Source organism: Bactrocera oleae, chromosome 2, assembly GCF_042242935.1.
Source record: "Bactrocera oleae isolate idBacOlea1 chromosome 2, idBacOlea1, whole genome shotgun sequence".
Taxonomy (NCBI): Eukaryota; Metazoa; Arthropoda; class Insecta; order Diptera; family Tephritidae; genus Bactrocera; species Bactrocera oleae.
In genome coordinates, this window is record NC_091536.1 from 22,467,092 (window position 1) to 22,484,007 (window position 16,916).

Sequence of the window (16,916 nt, forward strand, 5' to 3'; positions counted from 1 at the left end):
ATTCTACTCGTCTCGCTATTCTGACCTCTAGGTATTAGGTACCAGTATTACACTCAATTGTAAGATGTTGCGAGAATATACAATTATAATTTTATTTGAGAGTTATAGATATTAAGACTTTAAGCTATTTTATGCACAATTATCATTTAAAGTATTGAATTGTACATAAGTGAAGTTATCGTATGAAAATATATTAGAATTTCCTTATAAGCATAAATACAAGAGCTTTGATTTATGGAAGAACGACTTGTTTACCACTGATTCGATGTTTAATATTATATATTGAAGTGATCAGGCCACAAAAACTGCGCTTGATTTGAAACACTTTTCTAATAAAAAGAATGAAGGAAACGTCATTATTTTGGAAATCTTTAGCTGCGTCTGAAATAGCAAGTTAGTTATCTAGTAATAGCAATTTGGTTTTATATATTTTATTAATGGCTATATGAATACATTTGGGAATAATTTAAAAATAGTGTTCGGAAAGTTACAATTGATGAAAGCTGCATTTTACAAGAGGACAACGACCCTAAACACACGGCTCACATTGTAATGGTTTTTGCTCTAAAGTGCAGCGCGGAATTAAACACTTTACTGCCAAGTCCGAATTTGAATATTATTGAGTACACCTGGGAGCTTTTAGAGCGAGAGGACCGATGGGGTAACTAGCGCGACAACCCTTAAGAAAGCTTCCAGCAGCATTTTGTTGTTCGTTTAGACTTCAGTTTTTCCAAAATTAAAAGAAAGTTGTAACAACCTGAATAATTAGTTATTGGTGAGTCGTATATAAACCATTGTCGGTCACCGTATACGCCATGAGTTTCGCATATAAGTACCTGCTGTAACAATATAGTACATATACTTATAGTACATTTGCCTGCAGCAATTTAATGTCGAATTTATTTATAATATTAAAAAAAAAATTGTATTTTACTTCATAAAAGCTCTGTGTATATAACAACTGCACACATTTGACGTTATTCTAAGTAGGTACAATGGTACAGAGAAAGTGGGTTGATATTTTCCATATGTAAAACCAGTAGCTTTCAGTGAAAAATACGCGAGGAGCAATAAATGCAAACGTAAGTAACAGCGAATGGGTAGCTGAGACTATTACGAAGTGTAAAAGCTTTTATTAAGCACTCATTGCAGAAGATATTTGCAGTTCTACTAAGGATATCTCTCAAGGATTACAAGACCCACGTAATCTCTGTTGGAATTTTTTGAGTTTTAACTGGAATGTACATATTTATGAGGGTTATGCTCTCTCAATTCTCAATTTTCTACAACACGAAACTGTACGATAATACATGTGAACGCATCGGCTTTAGCAAATTCACGTTTGTGAGCCACAAAGTCGGCACTTTTTTCATCCCTTTCGGCAGTGCTCTCTGTGCAATCGAGTTGTAAAGACGTTCTATCGAGGAAAACGACCAAAACGGCGGTTTCGGAATTAAAATTTATGGAGTAATATTATAATTGCTGCCATAATGTTTAGTGTAAGTGTTTGTGTCTGTGTTGGTTACTTTATTCACTTTATTTTGCACTAAATGAAAATTACTATCGGTACTAAAAATATTCCCACTAAAATATATTTGTACATTGCAAACGCCTAGATTCCCTATATGTGCTTATACATATATTTGAAAATAACAGGAGAGACTCCGTGATCGGTTAGGAATAATAATAAATTACTTTTGCAAGAGTGGATGTACAGCGAAAAATTTTGAATATTTTTTAAGGAAATGAAAAAGTGCGACTTATTACAAAAACTGTATAAGTAAGAATGTTAATAAATAATTCAGAAAGAATATGTGAAATTGTGCTTTATGCCTCCATTTTCAGTTGGTACTAGTTAAAGCTTCCGCCACACCCCGTATCCAGTCCTCTCCTCCACATGCGAAGGAGAATAAAATTGTGAAGTGGTTGTGCCAAGTGCCGAGATATTTACATGAGTCAAGGACGGTTCATTCGTTTTCGTATTTCTTTCTCTCCGTCCTCAGTGATTCAGCGAGTACAGAAGAAAATTTTACTTGTTCGTACATACATACAATACATAAAATAAAAAAATCGAAAAAAAACATACTTAGGATACCAAAATAAATATACGCATCACAAATATAATATTTAAAAATTACTGTGGGTGAAAGATAGTCGAATTTCCGTTGAACTAAATTCTAATATAATGATGTCTATGTTATAATGGTTTCTCATTCTATCTGAAAGAGAAAAAAAGTGAAATCAATGCGATAATCACTCTAATTTTTTCAATTTACGCATTTGGTTAAAGTTTGAAACGAAAGACAAAAACTAAACGATAATTTAAGCGAGTCATTAATTAATAACTTAGTACTCATATTAACGTAAAAAATGTGTTTATTGTGATCAATTTAAACCGTCGGCAAATCATATAAAATTTATATATGTATGTACATATATATGTATGTATGTAGCATGAAAATGTATAGATATGTATATCGTCACCTAAAATATAAAATATAAAAATATAAAATAAGGTAACATCACTTTTCACGTGTTTACAGGAGAAATAAAAAATGAACAATGGAAAACCATGCAATTAAAGATATATTATTTTGAATGTTGCTTATAACTTAGTTTTATCTCATAAGTTTAAAACTTTTTACTTATACGTATGCATTATAATATGTTATTGTGAATGGTAATTAAAAATAAAAATAAATTTCGCTTTTTTGATTATACGTTTTTTTTTTAAATTTTAGTTGACGATATGTACGATTTTTTTCATTTAACTGTTTTCAAAGCATATGTATATGTATGCGTATGTGCTGACATATATCTAAGTTACTTAAGTATTATTTTTAAATTAGTTAAAAACAATCTTTTAGTTTCCAACGCACTCGTAAAATTTCACTCTTCACACTAATTTTCTGAATGCGAAGTAATCGATTTAACTTCAACGATTATCCCGCATACATTCAAATTGACACATAGTAGCATCCGTTGTGCAAACATTTCAACAAATTAATTTTCATTTCAAAATATGAACTTAAGGTGTGGATATGTTTTAATTTATACCAAACATCAAAACTTTGTAGTCTTTATGTATTACAACTTTTTTAAGGCGCATCATATGTGCGCAGCGTTCGCTTAATTAACTTAATGCGTACATGTAGGCAAACATACTTGTATGTAAATGAATATTTGTACGGTAAATAAACATGTATGTAATGTATTGGTAGATTAAAGTACCTATGGATGTATGCGTACAAAGTATATTAAGTGCAAATAGAAGTTTAGCTGGCTTTTTTTTTTTACTTAATTGTCTGTGCTTTCTAGTATGTACACATATGTATATGTATGTATGTACATGCTTAATGTGAATGCACTAGCGCGAAGAAAGTTTTATAAATATTAAAACTCTGTTAATTCTTGTAGTGATTTAAAGTCTACTCCTTCGCAAGAGAAGAGATATATTGGCAACATTTTCTAAATAACTAAGTAAAAAAAAATTATTAAAATTATACACCATTGCTTTTTACACATTTTGACCAGCTTTTTGCCAGAGGACCAGAGATAGAAATGTTCGTCTTTTGAAACAAACCAATCAGACACTTAATTTTCGACTTCTGCGTAGGAATCGAGTGCTGCTCAGCGAACGCGTGTTCCACCGCTGAAAACAAATAGTAAACGGACCATGTCTACGGTGAATACGGCGGGTGGCGTAGCAGCTCCCAGCCAAATACTTTGTTTGTATCCTGAATCGATTTTGCTTTGTGTGCAAGTGCATTGTCGTGTAACAAAATTACTTTGCCGTGTCTTCTGGCACATTTTGGTCGTTTTCCGAGCAATGCATGGTTCAAATTGAAAATTTGTTGTCTGTAGCGTTTAGTATTAACAGTTTCACCAGGTTTTAGCAACGCATGATATACCACACCCTTCTGATCCCACCAAATACAGAGCATTTCCTTCTTACCGAATCGATCTGTTTTTGCAGTCGATGTTTATAATTGTCCCGGATTAACCCATGATTTTTTCCGTTTTCCATTTTTCATCGCCAGTGACCATTCGATGCAAAACTGATTTTCTTTCCTGTCTTTGAAAGAAGTGTTTTTTCGGTTTTCCATTTGTTTTTCATTCAATACATGTGGCACCCATTTTCTACACTTTTGCATCTTTCCCATAGCTTCCAAATGCTCTGAAATAGTTTGTTGTGCAACATTTAACGTGGCTGCCATTTGCTTTTGACTCAAAGTATCATCTTCATCCAATATTGCTTGCAGCTCGGCGTCTACAAACTTTTTTGGTGTTCTTCCACGTTATTCATTTTTCACATCATTATCATTATATTTTGAGCCGTTGCAACGATCTTTCACCATATGCCTCGGCAAGCATTCGTTGCGATTTTGCAGCATTTTTATTTAAATGGCAACAATTTGAAAACTTAGAACTATCGCATGAAGTCTTAAGCTTTTATATAACACAGACAAAAGAGAAGTAGTCATGATTATTAAAAAAATTGTCGGAATAGATTCACAATTAGGTTTAAGTACTCATTATTGACCATAACTTGTAAGCTCTTAAGTGCCTTTACATGTCTTACATGCATATTAAAATCAAATACATTTTAAACAAGTAATGACGATATTCTTGCAATAGTTTTTGGTTGGTCTGATGCTCTCTACTGGTTAGAATTCGTCAAATTTTAGTTTTTCGGTAGTAACAGTGGTTTGTAGCACCTTTAAAAGTAATTGTATAAAAATCACTATGTTTAGTAGACTTGAATACCCAAAAGCTCCTAAAATTGGAACACCTGATCCTCATAGATCGACTAAGCGTTTTGAGCTTACCATAAATTTGTTAAGGAGTTATTAACCATCAAACCCGGCCACTACGGTAGGTTCGCCGAAGGTGTGTCTATCGAAATATTTCCGAGTCTGGTAAAAGCCGAACAATAGAGGAGAAAGTGCAAAGTTCTCAAGTTGATTTATCTTCGCAATTTTAAAGGATCAAAAAAAAAAAGGACGATGCTTTGACTTTGAAGGGACTTTTCTCTTATACTATTTCAACTTTTAAACTGCAACCAAGCGTAACAATACGAGAATCTTATGTATTTTTATAAAAAAATTTACATTAAATCATTTTCATTTCATTTCATTTAACATCATTAAAATATCTCACTTTTGAGCAGCCAAAAAAAAACTTGTATACTTACCATATATTGGCAATCTTTTAAATGTTTTTGAGTATGGTTAAAATTTATTTTTCGGTAAGTAATTAATTCTGTGCGGTTGTAGTTTTTGCAGAAAAAATGGTGAATTAATAAAAGCTCAGGTAGTTAAATATTGGCAGGAGAACAAAATTACTCGCGAAATAGGCAATATTTTCAAAAAACCACATACTATTGCATACATTATTATTGAATTTAAAAAGACTGGTACTTGGAAGACTTGAAGCTAGTGGAACGCTCAAAAACATTTCTACGTCCCAGGCTGAAAGTAAAGTGTCAAGGAACACCTCAAAATATGCGCTGTCGCTAACGTCAAGGAGTTGGAGGAAGCTAAAATTGCAAAAGTCCACCCTCAAACTGTTCGAAACAAGCTACGCTTATCGATCCATCGTGATAACGAATTTTGGGATTATAATACTGTATTAATGTTCACTCAAGAGTGTTAAAATGTCAATTTATGCAAATTGTACAAGTTTTTTTTTGGTTATCGAAAAGAGAGTTATTTTGAATTTTTTCAATTAACACAAGTTGTTAATGACTAAATACTAGTTGGGCTAATTTTTCAAAAGCAATCAGTTAATCAGCTTGTCTTATTTTTTTAAAGCGTGGTACAAACATATTTATATTTATATTACAATATTAATTGAAATACGAGCTATTTACTAAGAGACAAAGATTGCCTTCCTTCTCCATCCAAATCGTAAGGGTGGGATATTTTGTTGAATATTTCCTTTTTTTAATGTAGTTTATCATCTGCACCTTCCGCTACAGTTACACGTTCGAGAACTTACTTTCAAGTTAATCACACAAACTAATTGTCAAAATTGATTTAAATTGACAGCCGTGACGTAGGCTGCGAGGAAGTTGATAATCAATACTAGTTTCAAGATACTGTCGTCATGAAAAACGCTTAAAATTCTTGAAAGTTTTGCATGAAACTAATAATATAATAGAAAGAAGGAATAGGAAGGAAGAGATGAGTCAAAAAAAGCAATCTCGTGGTATTTAGGATATATTCAAAATCCAGATTTTGTTGCTTTTTTTATACTCTTGCAACATGTCTCTACAGAGTATAATAGTTTTGTTCACCAAACGGTTGCTTGTATTACCTAAAACTAATCAAGATAGATATGGACTTATATATATATATAAATGATCAGGATGATGCGAAGTGTTGAATTCCTAGAGACAGTCTACCCGTGCAAGCGATAACTTGAGTAAATATTGAGATATCCTGATAAAACTTGGTGCAAATCTTTCTTGCCACCCAAGGGAGGTTGATATTGCAGATGGACGGAATCGGTCCATTGTCATGCCCATAAAACGCCATTAAACGAAAACCCTTAAAGCGCCATAAATAAACCGCAAATTAAACAAAAAACTGTACCTGTGGGCTAAAAATATTTTAAAAGTGGGTGTGGGTTGTCGAAATCGAACCATAATTTGTGCCGAAAATGGGTAAAAGCAAATCAACACTTCTCTTAGCCTCCATATACCTAACATAAATATTTTTGAACCTCCGGTTCATTTTATACTGCATCTATCGGTTAATATGTAAGAAATCTTAATGAAATCTCTTTCTTATACCAGTGTATCCTCTTTCCTTAAATGGATGAAATCACGGCAATACTTTCTTTAGTTTGATATAAAGTTTTGCCAATACATGAAAGAATTTTCCCGGCTTTGATGCTTGAAATGTTTGATTATACCCGAATTTAGCCCTTACCTTAGTTATTAACATTACTTGTTTTGCACTATACGCTATTCGAGAAACACAGAAATTTTAATTTCAGCGAAAATTGATTGATATATTTATATTTTGATATCAATCCATTAATATAACGAAATATTCAAAATCTAGTTTTTTTCAACTTTACTTGCTTTGCCCTATAAGCTACTCGAGAAACACAGACATTTTAATTTCATCGATATATTTGAACGATTGATATATAATATAATATTTATATATTGATATCAATCCATTAATAAAACGAAATATTCATATTCCCGACAATTTCCTTGGCATTTGTTTGCAAAACGATGTGATCAGCTCTTATAACTTGATCGTCAGGTTGCCTCAAACCTTGAATAGGAAATATTGATATTGAGACAACGTTCACGTTCGAAAAGTCTGAGTGCATTCAGCTTGATAGCAATTTCTTGATCGTGTAACGTCCGTGTTAGAATTATGGCGCAATGGTACTTCCAGTTCAAGATTACAAGTATAATCAAATTTAAAGCAAATATAATATATTAAAATAGTCCTATGGGCTTGAAAAATGGGAATAACGAGATTTTATTATTATTGTAACTTATACACAATTTTTTTTACCTCAGTTACAGATTTAAATGACAATCAAGCATTTACTACGAATAATAATGACACAAAATGGTAGAATACCAAATATCACGAGTACTTGCAGATTATTTTATGGTCAATAATCCTACTTTACAGTGAGCGAAATAAACACATTACCAAACGGAAATTTTAAGTGATCCAAAAAATCAAAAGATTTTCCCTTCGCATGCTTACTTGTTCCACTCAAAATAGATATGCACTTTGTAATGTTAAGGAGCTGTTTTAACAGCTGTTCGACTCAAAAAAGCCACACTGGCCACTCCCCCCCAAAGCGACTAAATAAACTTAAAAAGTAAATAGATCTGTATTCAAATCTAACACCCAGAAGAGTAACATATACCATATACATATAAATAAACCATGAGCTCTACAACTTCTCCAACTGTCCCAAAGATACAACGTTCTCAACATATTCAACAATTTCAACGGCGTGTATTCGGTAAATTGTTAAATGATAAAGGGTATAGCAGGCAAAATCGAATGCAGTTGACCTTGAATGAAAGATTGGGAACATGTACTATTTACAAGTATTGCCGGAGGCTACAAAAGTGGAATTGTGTTACCAGGAAATCGGCAAATATGACTGTTAGCAGTCTTGGTGAAGCGAAGGGGCTAACACCGAAACATAGACTGACTTTCTGGAGATTGGGCGTTAATTACAGCATAATGACAGATTCAATACATACGATAATGTTATTGTTTGCTGTTATGATGGCTGTTGTAATATCGGAAAGCACTGGTAAGTTCCAATATACTTTTTCAAATTTAATAAAGTTCTGATCTTAGTTTAATAAATTATTTAAAATATATATAATATGTAAGTGATAAGTGATTATATAAGTAATTTTATTTTATTTAAAAAGTTAGTTAGATCTTAGTAATTTAAAAAAAACATCGAAACATATATTATAATATTTTGTACTAAATTAATCTGTAGTTTTAGCATCACAACGGGACTCAGTTAAACAAAAAAATTCCAACAACCTGAATAGTAACATGCCTACGGCAAGCGGGATCGATGCCAATGGTAACTTTGATAGCATTAGCGATGACAACACCATTAGATCTAGGAACAATGCGAGCAACGGTAGCCCTGTTGTCAATGTTTCACTAGCAGCGGCTGATATACGTAATAAGTCCAATTATGTCACACTGTCACCGATCGTCACTTCAAGTACCGCTTTCGTAACTGTAGGAGTATTTAGTACAGTGAGCAATTCGGTATATTATGGCGGTGTGCAGAAGAACAGTACCGCACATTATTCGGGGACATCCATCGGCAATCGTAATGTGATTGAAGTAACAGAAGATAATCGTAATGGCCCATACTTTGACAAAGCTGCATCGAAAAATATAACAGCACTCCTCGGAAAAACGGCATATTTAAATTGTCGTGTGAAAAATCTAGGAAATAAAACGGTGAGTTTCATTGATCTGATCAGTGATTGCATTAAAATATTTATTCAGTCCAACGTCTACTTCTTACCACAAATGGAAAGTGAGAGTGCATTCTACCATTTTTGAACCATTTGCGGAAAGTCTGTATATTTATTCTTAAAAAAAGATGCTCTATGAGTTTCATTTAGGTAAATCACATATTGACCGGTACACATATGGTATATGGTATAAGGTCAATCTGATATTTTATATTAAGTATATGGGAGCTATGGAAAGCATTGATCCGATTTTAGCACCAGGAAAAGACATACTCTAAGTTTCATTGTTATATCTTGCAGAGTGACCGCAATTTTCGGTAAAATGTCATCATAAGTCCAGTCAGTCAGCATAGTCCACATGTTCGGTATCTGCTCCGATTTTAGTTATGGTCCGATTTCGAGATGTCATATCTTAAGTGCTCTATATGTGCAATGTTTTATTCCGATAATTTCATTGATATTTGATTTGTATACTGTAAGGTAAACACTTTCATATATGCGATTTCACCTAAAGGTTGGCGCTGCGCCTATTGTCTCATTTTGATTCCGGCTCATATGAAGCAGTTTCGTCCCATCTGGAATATGAAATTAATTGTCATATTTACTTAATGAGTTATCGCACCTTTAATAGTTATATGGGGAGTGGGAGTGGTTACACCTCTGCTAAGTCTTTGTTACGGATTTTGTTTACGGATTGAGTGGTTATCGATAATAACGATTTTTAAAATTTTAACCGAAATGCATCGGAGTAGTAAATTAAAAAAAAAAATTTAATTTAATAAGTAATTAGTGGATACTTTTATTTAGTCTGCGACTTCAAACAAAAATCTTATTTCAGATGCTCTTGCAAGTTTCTTGGGTGCGGCATCGAGACATCCATCTACTAACTGTTGGACGGTATACATACACATCGGATCAGCGCTTTCGTGCTATTCATCAGCCACAAACCGAAGACTGGATTTTGCAAATTAAGTATCCTCAACATCGAGATTCCGGTATATATGAGTGCCAAGTATCGACCACGCCACATATGAGCCATTATATTCACTTGAATGTTGTTGGTGAGTAAAAGACTAATACATATGCAAATATAATATAATCGTACATATCGAAATGTATAAAAATATTTTTAAAAGTATTGTAGCTATGGAAACATTCAGAATTTGTTATTTGATTTATAAGCTAAATCCAGTTTTAAAATAATGTTTCACTTTTTATGTGCAATGCTTTTTTAAATTTGCATTTTCAGAACCTTCTACGGAAATCATTGGCGCGCCGGATCTTTATATAGAGAGCGGTTCTACAATAAATCTGACTTGTGTAATATTGAATTCTCCTGAACCTCCTGCGTACATATTTTGGAATCATAACAACGCTGTAAGTAAATGTATACTATATACATCACTATGTATATAAATGACATGTCCTTGTATAAAATAAACTGCTGATATATAAATAAATAAATTAACACTTTGCTAACGCAGTATCATAGCACTATTATACATGCGTTAGAAGACATGTTAGCGCAGGGTTGCACCACAAGTGCTGCTGGTTTTGTTTGTTCGATTCGCTGTAGAGTAACGCTTGGCGAATCGAAGGCAGCTAATATTAGCGGTACATTCCACTATTTTTAAAAGAAGATTTTTGAGTTCTTTGCCCTTCCCCTTCGAGCATTTCAAGGTTTCCATTTACAGAGTAATAAAAATACTGATTGTGACATTTCGCACCGTTGCCGTTTTTTGCAATCCACTAGGGGTACTCCAAAGCCTTTTCTCTTATAAATAGGTATTATAGTAGTTATTTATTTATGGCGTCTGGCTGAAGAACTTGAATACGCACTTAAATGCAATATTACAATTATTAATTCCAGATTATCAACTACGACTCTCCTCGTGGTGGTGTCTCGGTAGTAACAAATAAAGGAGAAACTACTACTTCTTTTCTGCTTATAAAATCTGCTCGGCCTTCAGATTCCGGACACTATCAGTGCAATCCATCAAATGCAAAACCTAAAAGCGTAACGGTTCATGTGCTGAATGGTAAGTATAAATATTGATGTGCATATATGGCAACGTACTTTAATAATATTAATGAATTGAAAATTAAAAAAATCTCAAATAAACATGTAAGCGTGTAGCATAAACATATTCACAACAAGTCATAAAATATTAGATAAGATTTCTCCCTTTTTCATGAGCACACATGAATTGGTTGTAAGTTACCAAGTACTTCAAAAGTTATTTATTTTAGTAAGTTAAGTTTAGTGGAATGTATCTTTATGCTTTAGGACGTCGTTGCGTTCAACATACTTTCAAGAAGTATTAGTTCGCAGAGTTTATAACAGCACTTTATATGGCAGCGTAGGCAGCTCTAATTCCTTCAATATTTTAAATGGCTATTTCAGCGATTATTATTTATTTAAAGATAATAATAATGTTAACATATTTTGGGAGCTAATCATATACATATATGTACATATATTTACTTGTCATTATTTCATTTTGTGATGGTGTTAAAGGACAGAAAAAAGATGTAAATTAAATAGGTGTTTCTCATTCCGTTTCCAGGGGAGTTCCCAGCAGCAATGCAGCGCGCGGGACCAGTATATCTTCGAATGTCCCAAAGTCGTTATCTCCTAGTGTACCTGTCAATGTACTTATGCACCTTAGCATATGTCAAGTGGTATATGCAAACATTGGCAGCAGTTGGGATCAAGATAGCAAGCATTTGAAGCATCTGGTTGCGTGGCTTCTAAACATACTCGTGTTGCTGGCAACCGAGATGCTTGGAAAGCAAGTTAAACGAAGAAAATTTGGAATGTTTAATACCTGCGGCTGCTACTTCAACGATATACAACTTAAAAACAATTTACAGCTACAAAAGTCGAAAACAGAAAACCATAGCCGTAATGGAGAGGTCAACTTACGAAATTTATTTTATAATACTACTATTTTTAAGTCGATGAAACACTTTAACGATGTACATAACTGTATATTGTTTAACAGACCTATATTCGAACCAGACATCAGGTGAGTGCGTTTCGATTTAATGCCTTTTACTGGTCCTAGCCATGTTAACGAGCGAGAGGGCAAAGCAAGCTCAAACAATCCGTACTAAACTTAACTAACGTGAGTTTTATAATGATAATAATATCCATCGCATTTTTTTGTATTATGTGTATTGTATATTTTGAGTATTTACTTCTGTTGGGTTTCGAACTAAAAGCGAAACTGGACTTTTTTGTAATCGAACAAAAGTATTAGGTGAATTTGGGTATTTGTAAAGTTACTTATAAGAAATATTGTAAATAAAAATTATATAATACAATAAACAATAATGAAATCCAAAAAGAAAAAAAAACGGATAAAAAAATTAAGCGAACAGATATTGTTTCAAGATAGATTATGAAAGAAAAAAATTCTAAATTGCTAAAAACTATGAACTAATAAAGTTAGAAAAAATTATAAACTAAAAAAGTAAACATAATTATTGTATGCTAAGTAAACATATACAATTATCGTTAAGAGAAAGCTCAAATTTGCTTGGTACACCAAATATATATTTGCCTAAGTAACATACTAATTTGCTTTAAAATATTTTTTTATTTTTTTTATTTTTAGTTATTATTAACAATTTTTAAAGTCCGTTTACCGTTTTTATAATCGGTAGATGCTTATTTTTTCTATTATATTTTTAAATTCTAATCAAAAAATTGATTTTATAAACGGTACATTCTACAGTTAATCAATCTCTGGAATAGATAATTGAAACAAAATTACACATATGCTCTCTATTTGTTTAAGCATGTTCCATAGTTATATAATAGCGTAGAAGTGTATGAGATATAAAATAATTTACCGTCTTGGTAAATTAACTTGTTAGACCGAATAAAACCGGTTGCTTCACCGAAGGTTTTTCTATACGGCAACAGATCATACAGTACGTATTCTCATTCCAAATGTACCTAACGCGCAATGCAATTACCAATATGACAGTACTTTTTTATTCTTAAATTATAAATTTATAATCGCTGTTGTAACGACATTATTCAACATTACATTTAATTTTATTATATTTTTACTGGCATATGATATATTATAATAGTTAAATCGAATTGTATATTTTCATTCTTCATATATTATACTGGGATTCAGAAATATTTGCGTGACAATTTTCGTCGAATTATCGAAGCCCTTGTACCTCCAAGTGTATTTTAAAAATACTAACAAGAAGTTATTTCATGATATAGGCAACTTTAAAGAATTGTTTCAACAATTAACAGTTTTTGCAGATAAAATTAGTTTTCACCGGATTGAGAGTATTTCCTAGCTTGGCTTAAAACATAAGTACATATGTATATGTATAAAATCCATGCAGTTAGTAACAACAAAGAAACGCTTTTCGACGACAGTTGAATAACATGTGTGTAATTACTTTGTAATTAGTATGAACCACAAACACAAATAATTACACGAGTGTTCTTTTGTCATTAAAAAATCGTTTTATAATTAAATTATATATAAATTTGCGTGTGAGAATTGTCTAATTTCGAGATTATAAAATCACTTATATTTGAATATTTTGATATTATATGTTTAACTTTTATATTTTTCTTAAACTATGTATCTGTATATATATACATATATTACGGGATTTTAATGGTTCTTCGCTATTTTTCCCTAACGCAATTTATTTCATAGAAATGTCTAATTTCACATACTTGTATGTATATAACATCAATATTAGTCGAAAATCACTAGAATTTATAATAAATTAACCACTGTTGATTTTTGTTTAAATATTTTAAATAATACCCGTCTAGTTTGATATTTCACTGTAAGTTCTATATTGTAGTCAAGACAAGTTCAGAGTACATCCATCTGGATTAGTGCTTCTATTTGCATTATTTCTTTTGTCTGCAGAGTACTGCTCTGAAAACGTTTAAAAAATAAAAAGAAAATGAATTAACATTATTAAAAAGAGAAAAAAATATGACTGATTGCCAGAACCTATAAAAGTTTTATCAAAAATTAAAGCAGTTAAAGATTTATATACATATCGAGCCATAACCGCCAAACTGATTTAGGCAAACAATTAAAATTTTTCAGGAAATTTTGTGTTTAATGAAATTGAATGAAATATGTTAGAATTATACCCCATTACGGTTTTGAACTCCACCCAGTTGAATTAAAAATGAAGCAGTTCAACTTCAGAGCAACTCAACTGTGTTATTAGTACTACGAACTACAATACAACTGTTTTCAGTCGAAGTTTCATTGGTGTTTGCAACATAAAAATATAGAAATATACATATAGAAGATTTGACTAAGAATTAAACAATTTAAAATTTTTAAACGAAAAATTAAAACAATTTATTTTAGTTATTGCACATGAAAAGGTTAATAATTATTAAAGTGGACATTTTGACTTATATTGCAATGATGTGCTGCGCATAAGAAAAAACCTTCGTGATGACCCAAATCCATTGGAACTTCCTAACACTAAGTAAGCCAAAGCTTTAAAATAAAGTCTGTTGCAGATTCATAAGTTTTTTTCGTTAAAATGAGGATTAATTTTGTTTTTTACTAAGTAAAATGAAGGAAGATTACCACAAACTCTGTTTTCTTGCTGCCGTTAGTTATTAAGAATGCATTTTTAAATGATTTTAACTTAGGTCTGAAACAATCTGCGATATTTATGGTTGTTACAAAATCTGCTTTTAAATATTATGAAAACCACATTTGTGCGTAGTGGCACATAAATGACTAAAGAGGAATAAGACACTTAAAAAAATGAATTTTACTCAAAAAAGTATATTCCTAGGAGTAGAAGATTGTAACGACTATTTATGTTCGAAACGCTTCCCACGGTCCCTTCATTTGATTTTTACTGTTTCTAAATTGTAGCTTGCTGCATCCAGCTTCGGAATTTCACTCCATGAGTTCAAAAATTAAAATTCTGAATAAAATAGTTTGTTTTTTTACCCATATTTAACTACTGACACAGAATTGAAAACCGTAGTATCATAAAAAAGTTGCAGTTTGACAACACTTCAACCGAAATTTTTTTTTGACAATCGATATCGACAATACCGAATTTGAAAACTTCAACCAAAACGCAGATGGGTTGAGAACCGTATTATCGGCCTTAATTTGAGTTGCAAAAAGTATTCAGATATTTATTTTGTGACATTTGCGTCAAGTTTTCTCTCCCAGATTCAGCAACGACTAAATCTTCATTGTCATTCATTTGGATTTCAACGTAATTCACTCAGAATTATTCATTTATAACTAAACGCTCACCTTAATAAATCACATAAAATGTCTTAGGCACATATATTTATGCTTTTATGAAAAATGGGTAAGGGGTTTCAATTATTGTGGAGTTTCGAAAAACGGTGCCATCGAATCGTAAAAAATACCATCCATTTGTCGCAATATCGGCGGTTATTGTTCGATATAAAGATAAATATACATACATTAATAGCTATACATTCACATGTACATATGTATGCTTCAGAGTTAAAATATGTAATATTATTATATTATATTAAAACTCATACAATATCATAGAATTAAAAATCACTCTAAGCTTTTAACTATTTACGCATTTTTTTAATTAGCTTTCGGTTATATGCAAACATATGTATAATATATGTAGGTCCAAATATAATTTCACATATTTCATGTTAAGTTTGTTCTTGTTTTACATAAATTTCGCCAATGAATTTGAAAACCCTTAAATTTTAAGTTAATTATGTACAATCAATTTCATAGTGATGAAAAACATACACACAAAAAGTCTGCAAATACAAGTTGTGTCCGAAAGTAACCGAACTTTATATTTAATTTGCAGCATTACAAATATACACCCATCCATCAAACGCACCTAATTTCTAAATCGGATGACAGATGTTTAAGTTACAGCCATTTTAATAAAAGAAGGGTGCAATTGTTCAATTTTTACAAAGAGCAAATATAAAGTTTTGTGTTAAACTTAAAAAAAAAAAAATTGTCTAGACATACGAATTGATGGAAAAAGTTGATTGTATGACTGGTACTCAAGTTTTTACGTGGTTTACATGAATTCAAAATGGTTGTGAGGATTTAAATGACGACCAAAGGCAAGATTGTTCTGCTAATTGTGCTAAATTCGTGAAAAAGTGCGTGAAATTGTTTTGGAGAACTATTTGGAGAATTTTAACTGAACATTTGGATATAAGAAAGCTCTCTGCACGTTTTCTTTCACATGCATTAAATGAAGACTTTTGGGTGTCAAGTTTTTGATGGAAAAACGGATTGCTCTCATCAACCATCCTCCGGGTTCGCCTGATCTATCACTATGAGACTATTTCCCTTTCCAAAACTGAAAATCAATATGTAAGGAGCATTTTATAATGATGCACCTGCCATTCAAGCAGCCGTAACTAAGGTGCTGAACAATATTTCTAAAATTTACGTAAAAAATTCATGCGCATGCGCTGGTTGATCGGTCGAAACGTTGTATTATTATATGCATATGTTAGCTGACCATTCGTACCGGCCAAACGGGCTTTGAAATTGAAGAATGAGTTGAATAAAATTGTGTTGCTCTCTCACCTATTATAAGTCGCGATTTTCAGTGAATTATAATATGGAAAATGGATTTAGCCGAGACAAATGTGGTCACCTAAGTCTAGTGTAACCTATTTCAAAGATAATATAAGGTGCATTTTTTTTCTATATTAAAAGAGTTCGGTTATTTTTGGCTATACACTATTTACGGATAATGGGAAACAGCAAATGCCTGTAGAACTAATTGTCAGTGCAACGTCTGAAAAACAGTTCCGCGAGCGGTTCATTGGTTTCGCAAAGTGCGTAACGTTATATTATTTTAACTATGAATTACTTATATACATATGTACATGTAAATA

At 31.9% G+C, this 16,916-nt stretch overlaps 1 protein-coding gene across 4 annotated transcripts; it reads left to right on the plus strand.

The window, feature by feature from the left end:
* The first annotated feature begins 1,260 nt into the window (after positions 1-1,260).
* dpr9 (defective proboscis extension response 9) lies at positions 1,261-16,571 on the plus strand. 4 transcript variants are annotated; one of them, XM_036377583.2, is made up of 9 exons: positions 1,261-1,499; positions 1,617-1,780; positions 1,846-2,363; positions 7,547-8,307; positions 8,506-8,987; positions 9,843-10,065; positions 10,254-10,381; positions 10,875-11,043; positions 11,550-16,571. In XM_036377583.2, exons 4-9 carry the CDS (start codon positions 7,929-7,931, stop codon positions 12,035-12,037), a joined length of 1,869 nt encoding a protein of 622 aa, XP_036233476.2. In that variant the 5' UTR covers positions 1,261-1,499; positions 1,617-1,780; positions 1,846-2,363; positions 7,547-7,928; the 3' UTR covers positions 12,038-16,571. The 4 variants fall into 4 exon arrangements, with proteins under 4 accessions (XP_036233476.2, XP_014094990.2, XP_014094993.2 ...); XM_014239515.3 differs by lacking the exons at positions 1,617-1,780; positions 1,846-2,363; XM_014239518.3 differs by lacking the exons at positions 1,617-1,780; positions 1,846-2,363 and having other exon boundaries at positions 1,268-1,499; positions 11,572-11,870.
* Positions 16,572-16,916: the final 345 nt, after the last annotated feature.

What these genes read in the sequence shown, in the direction of transcription:
- dpr9 (XM_036377583.2), top strand. Translation starts at nt 7,929, where the DNA reads ATGAGCTCTACAACTTCTCCAACTGTCCCAAAGATACAACGTTCTCAA. An exon ending in AAAATCTAGGAAATAAAACG is followed by an intron (nt 8,988 to 9,842) that starts GTGAGTTTCATT and finishes ATCTTATTTCAG; the next exon opens with ATGCTCTTGCAAGTTTCTTG. An exon ending in AACGGTTCATGTGCTGAATG is followed by an intron (nt 11,044 to 11,549) that starts GTAAGTATAAAT and finishes TAAATTAAATAG; the next exon opens with GTGTTTCTCATTCCGTTTCC.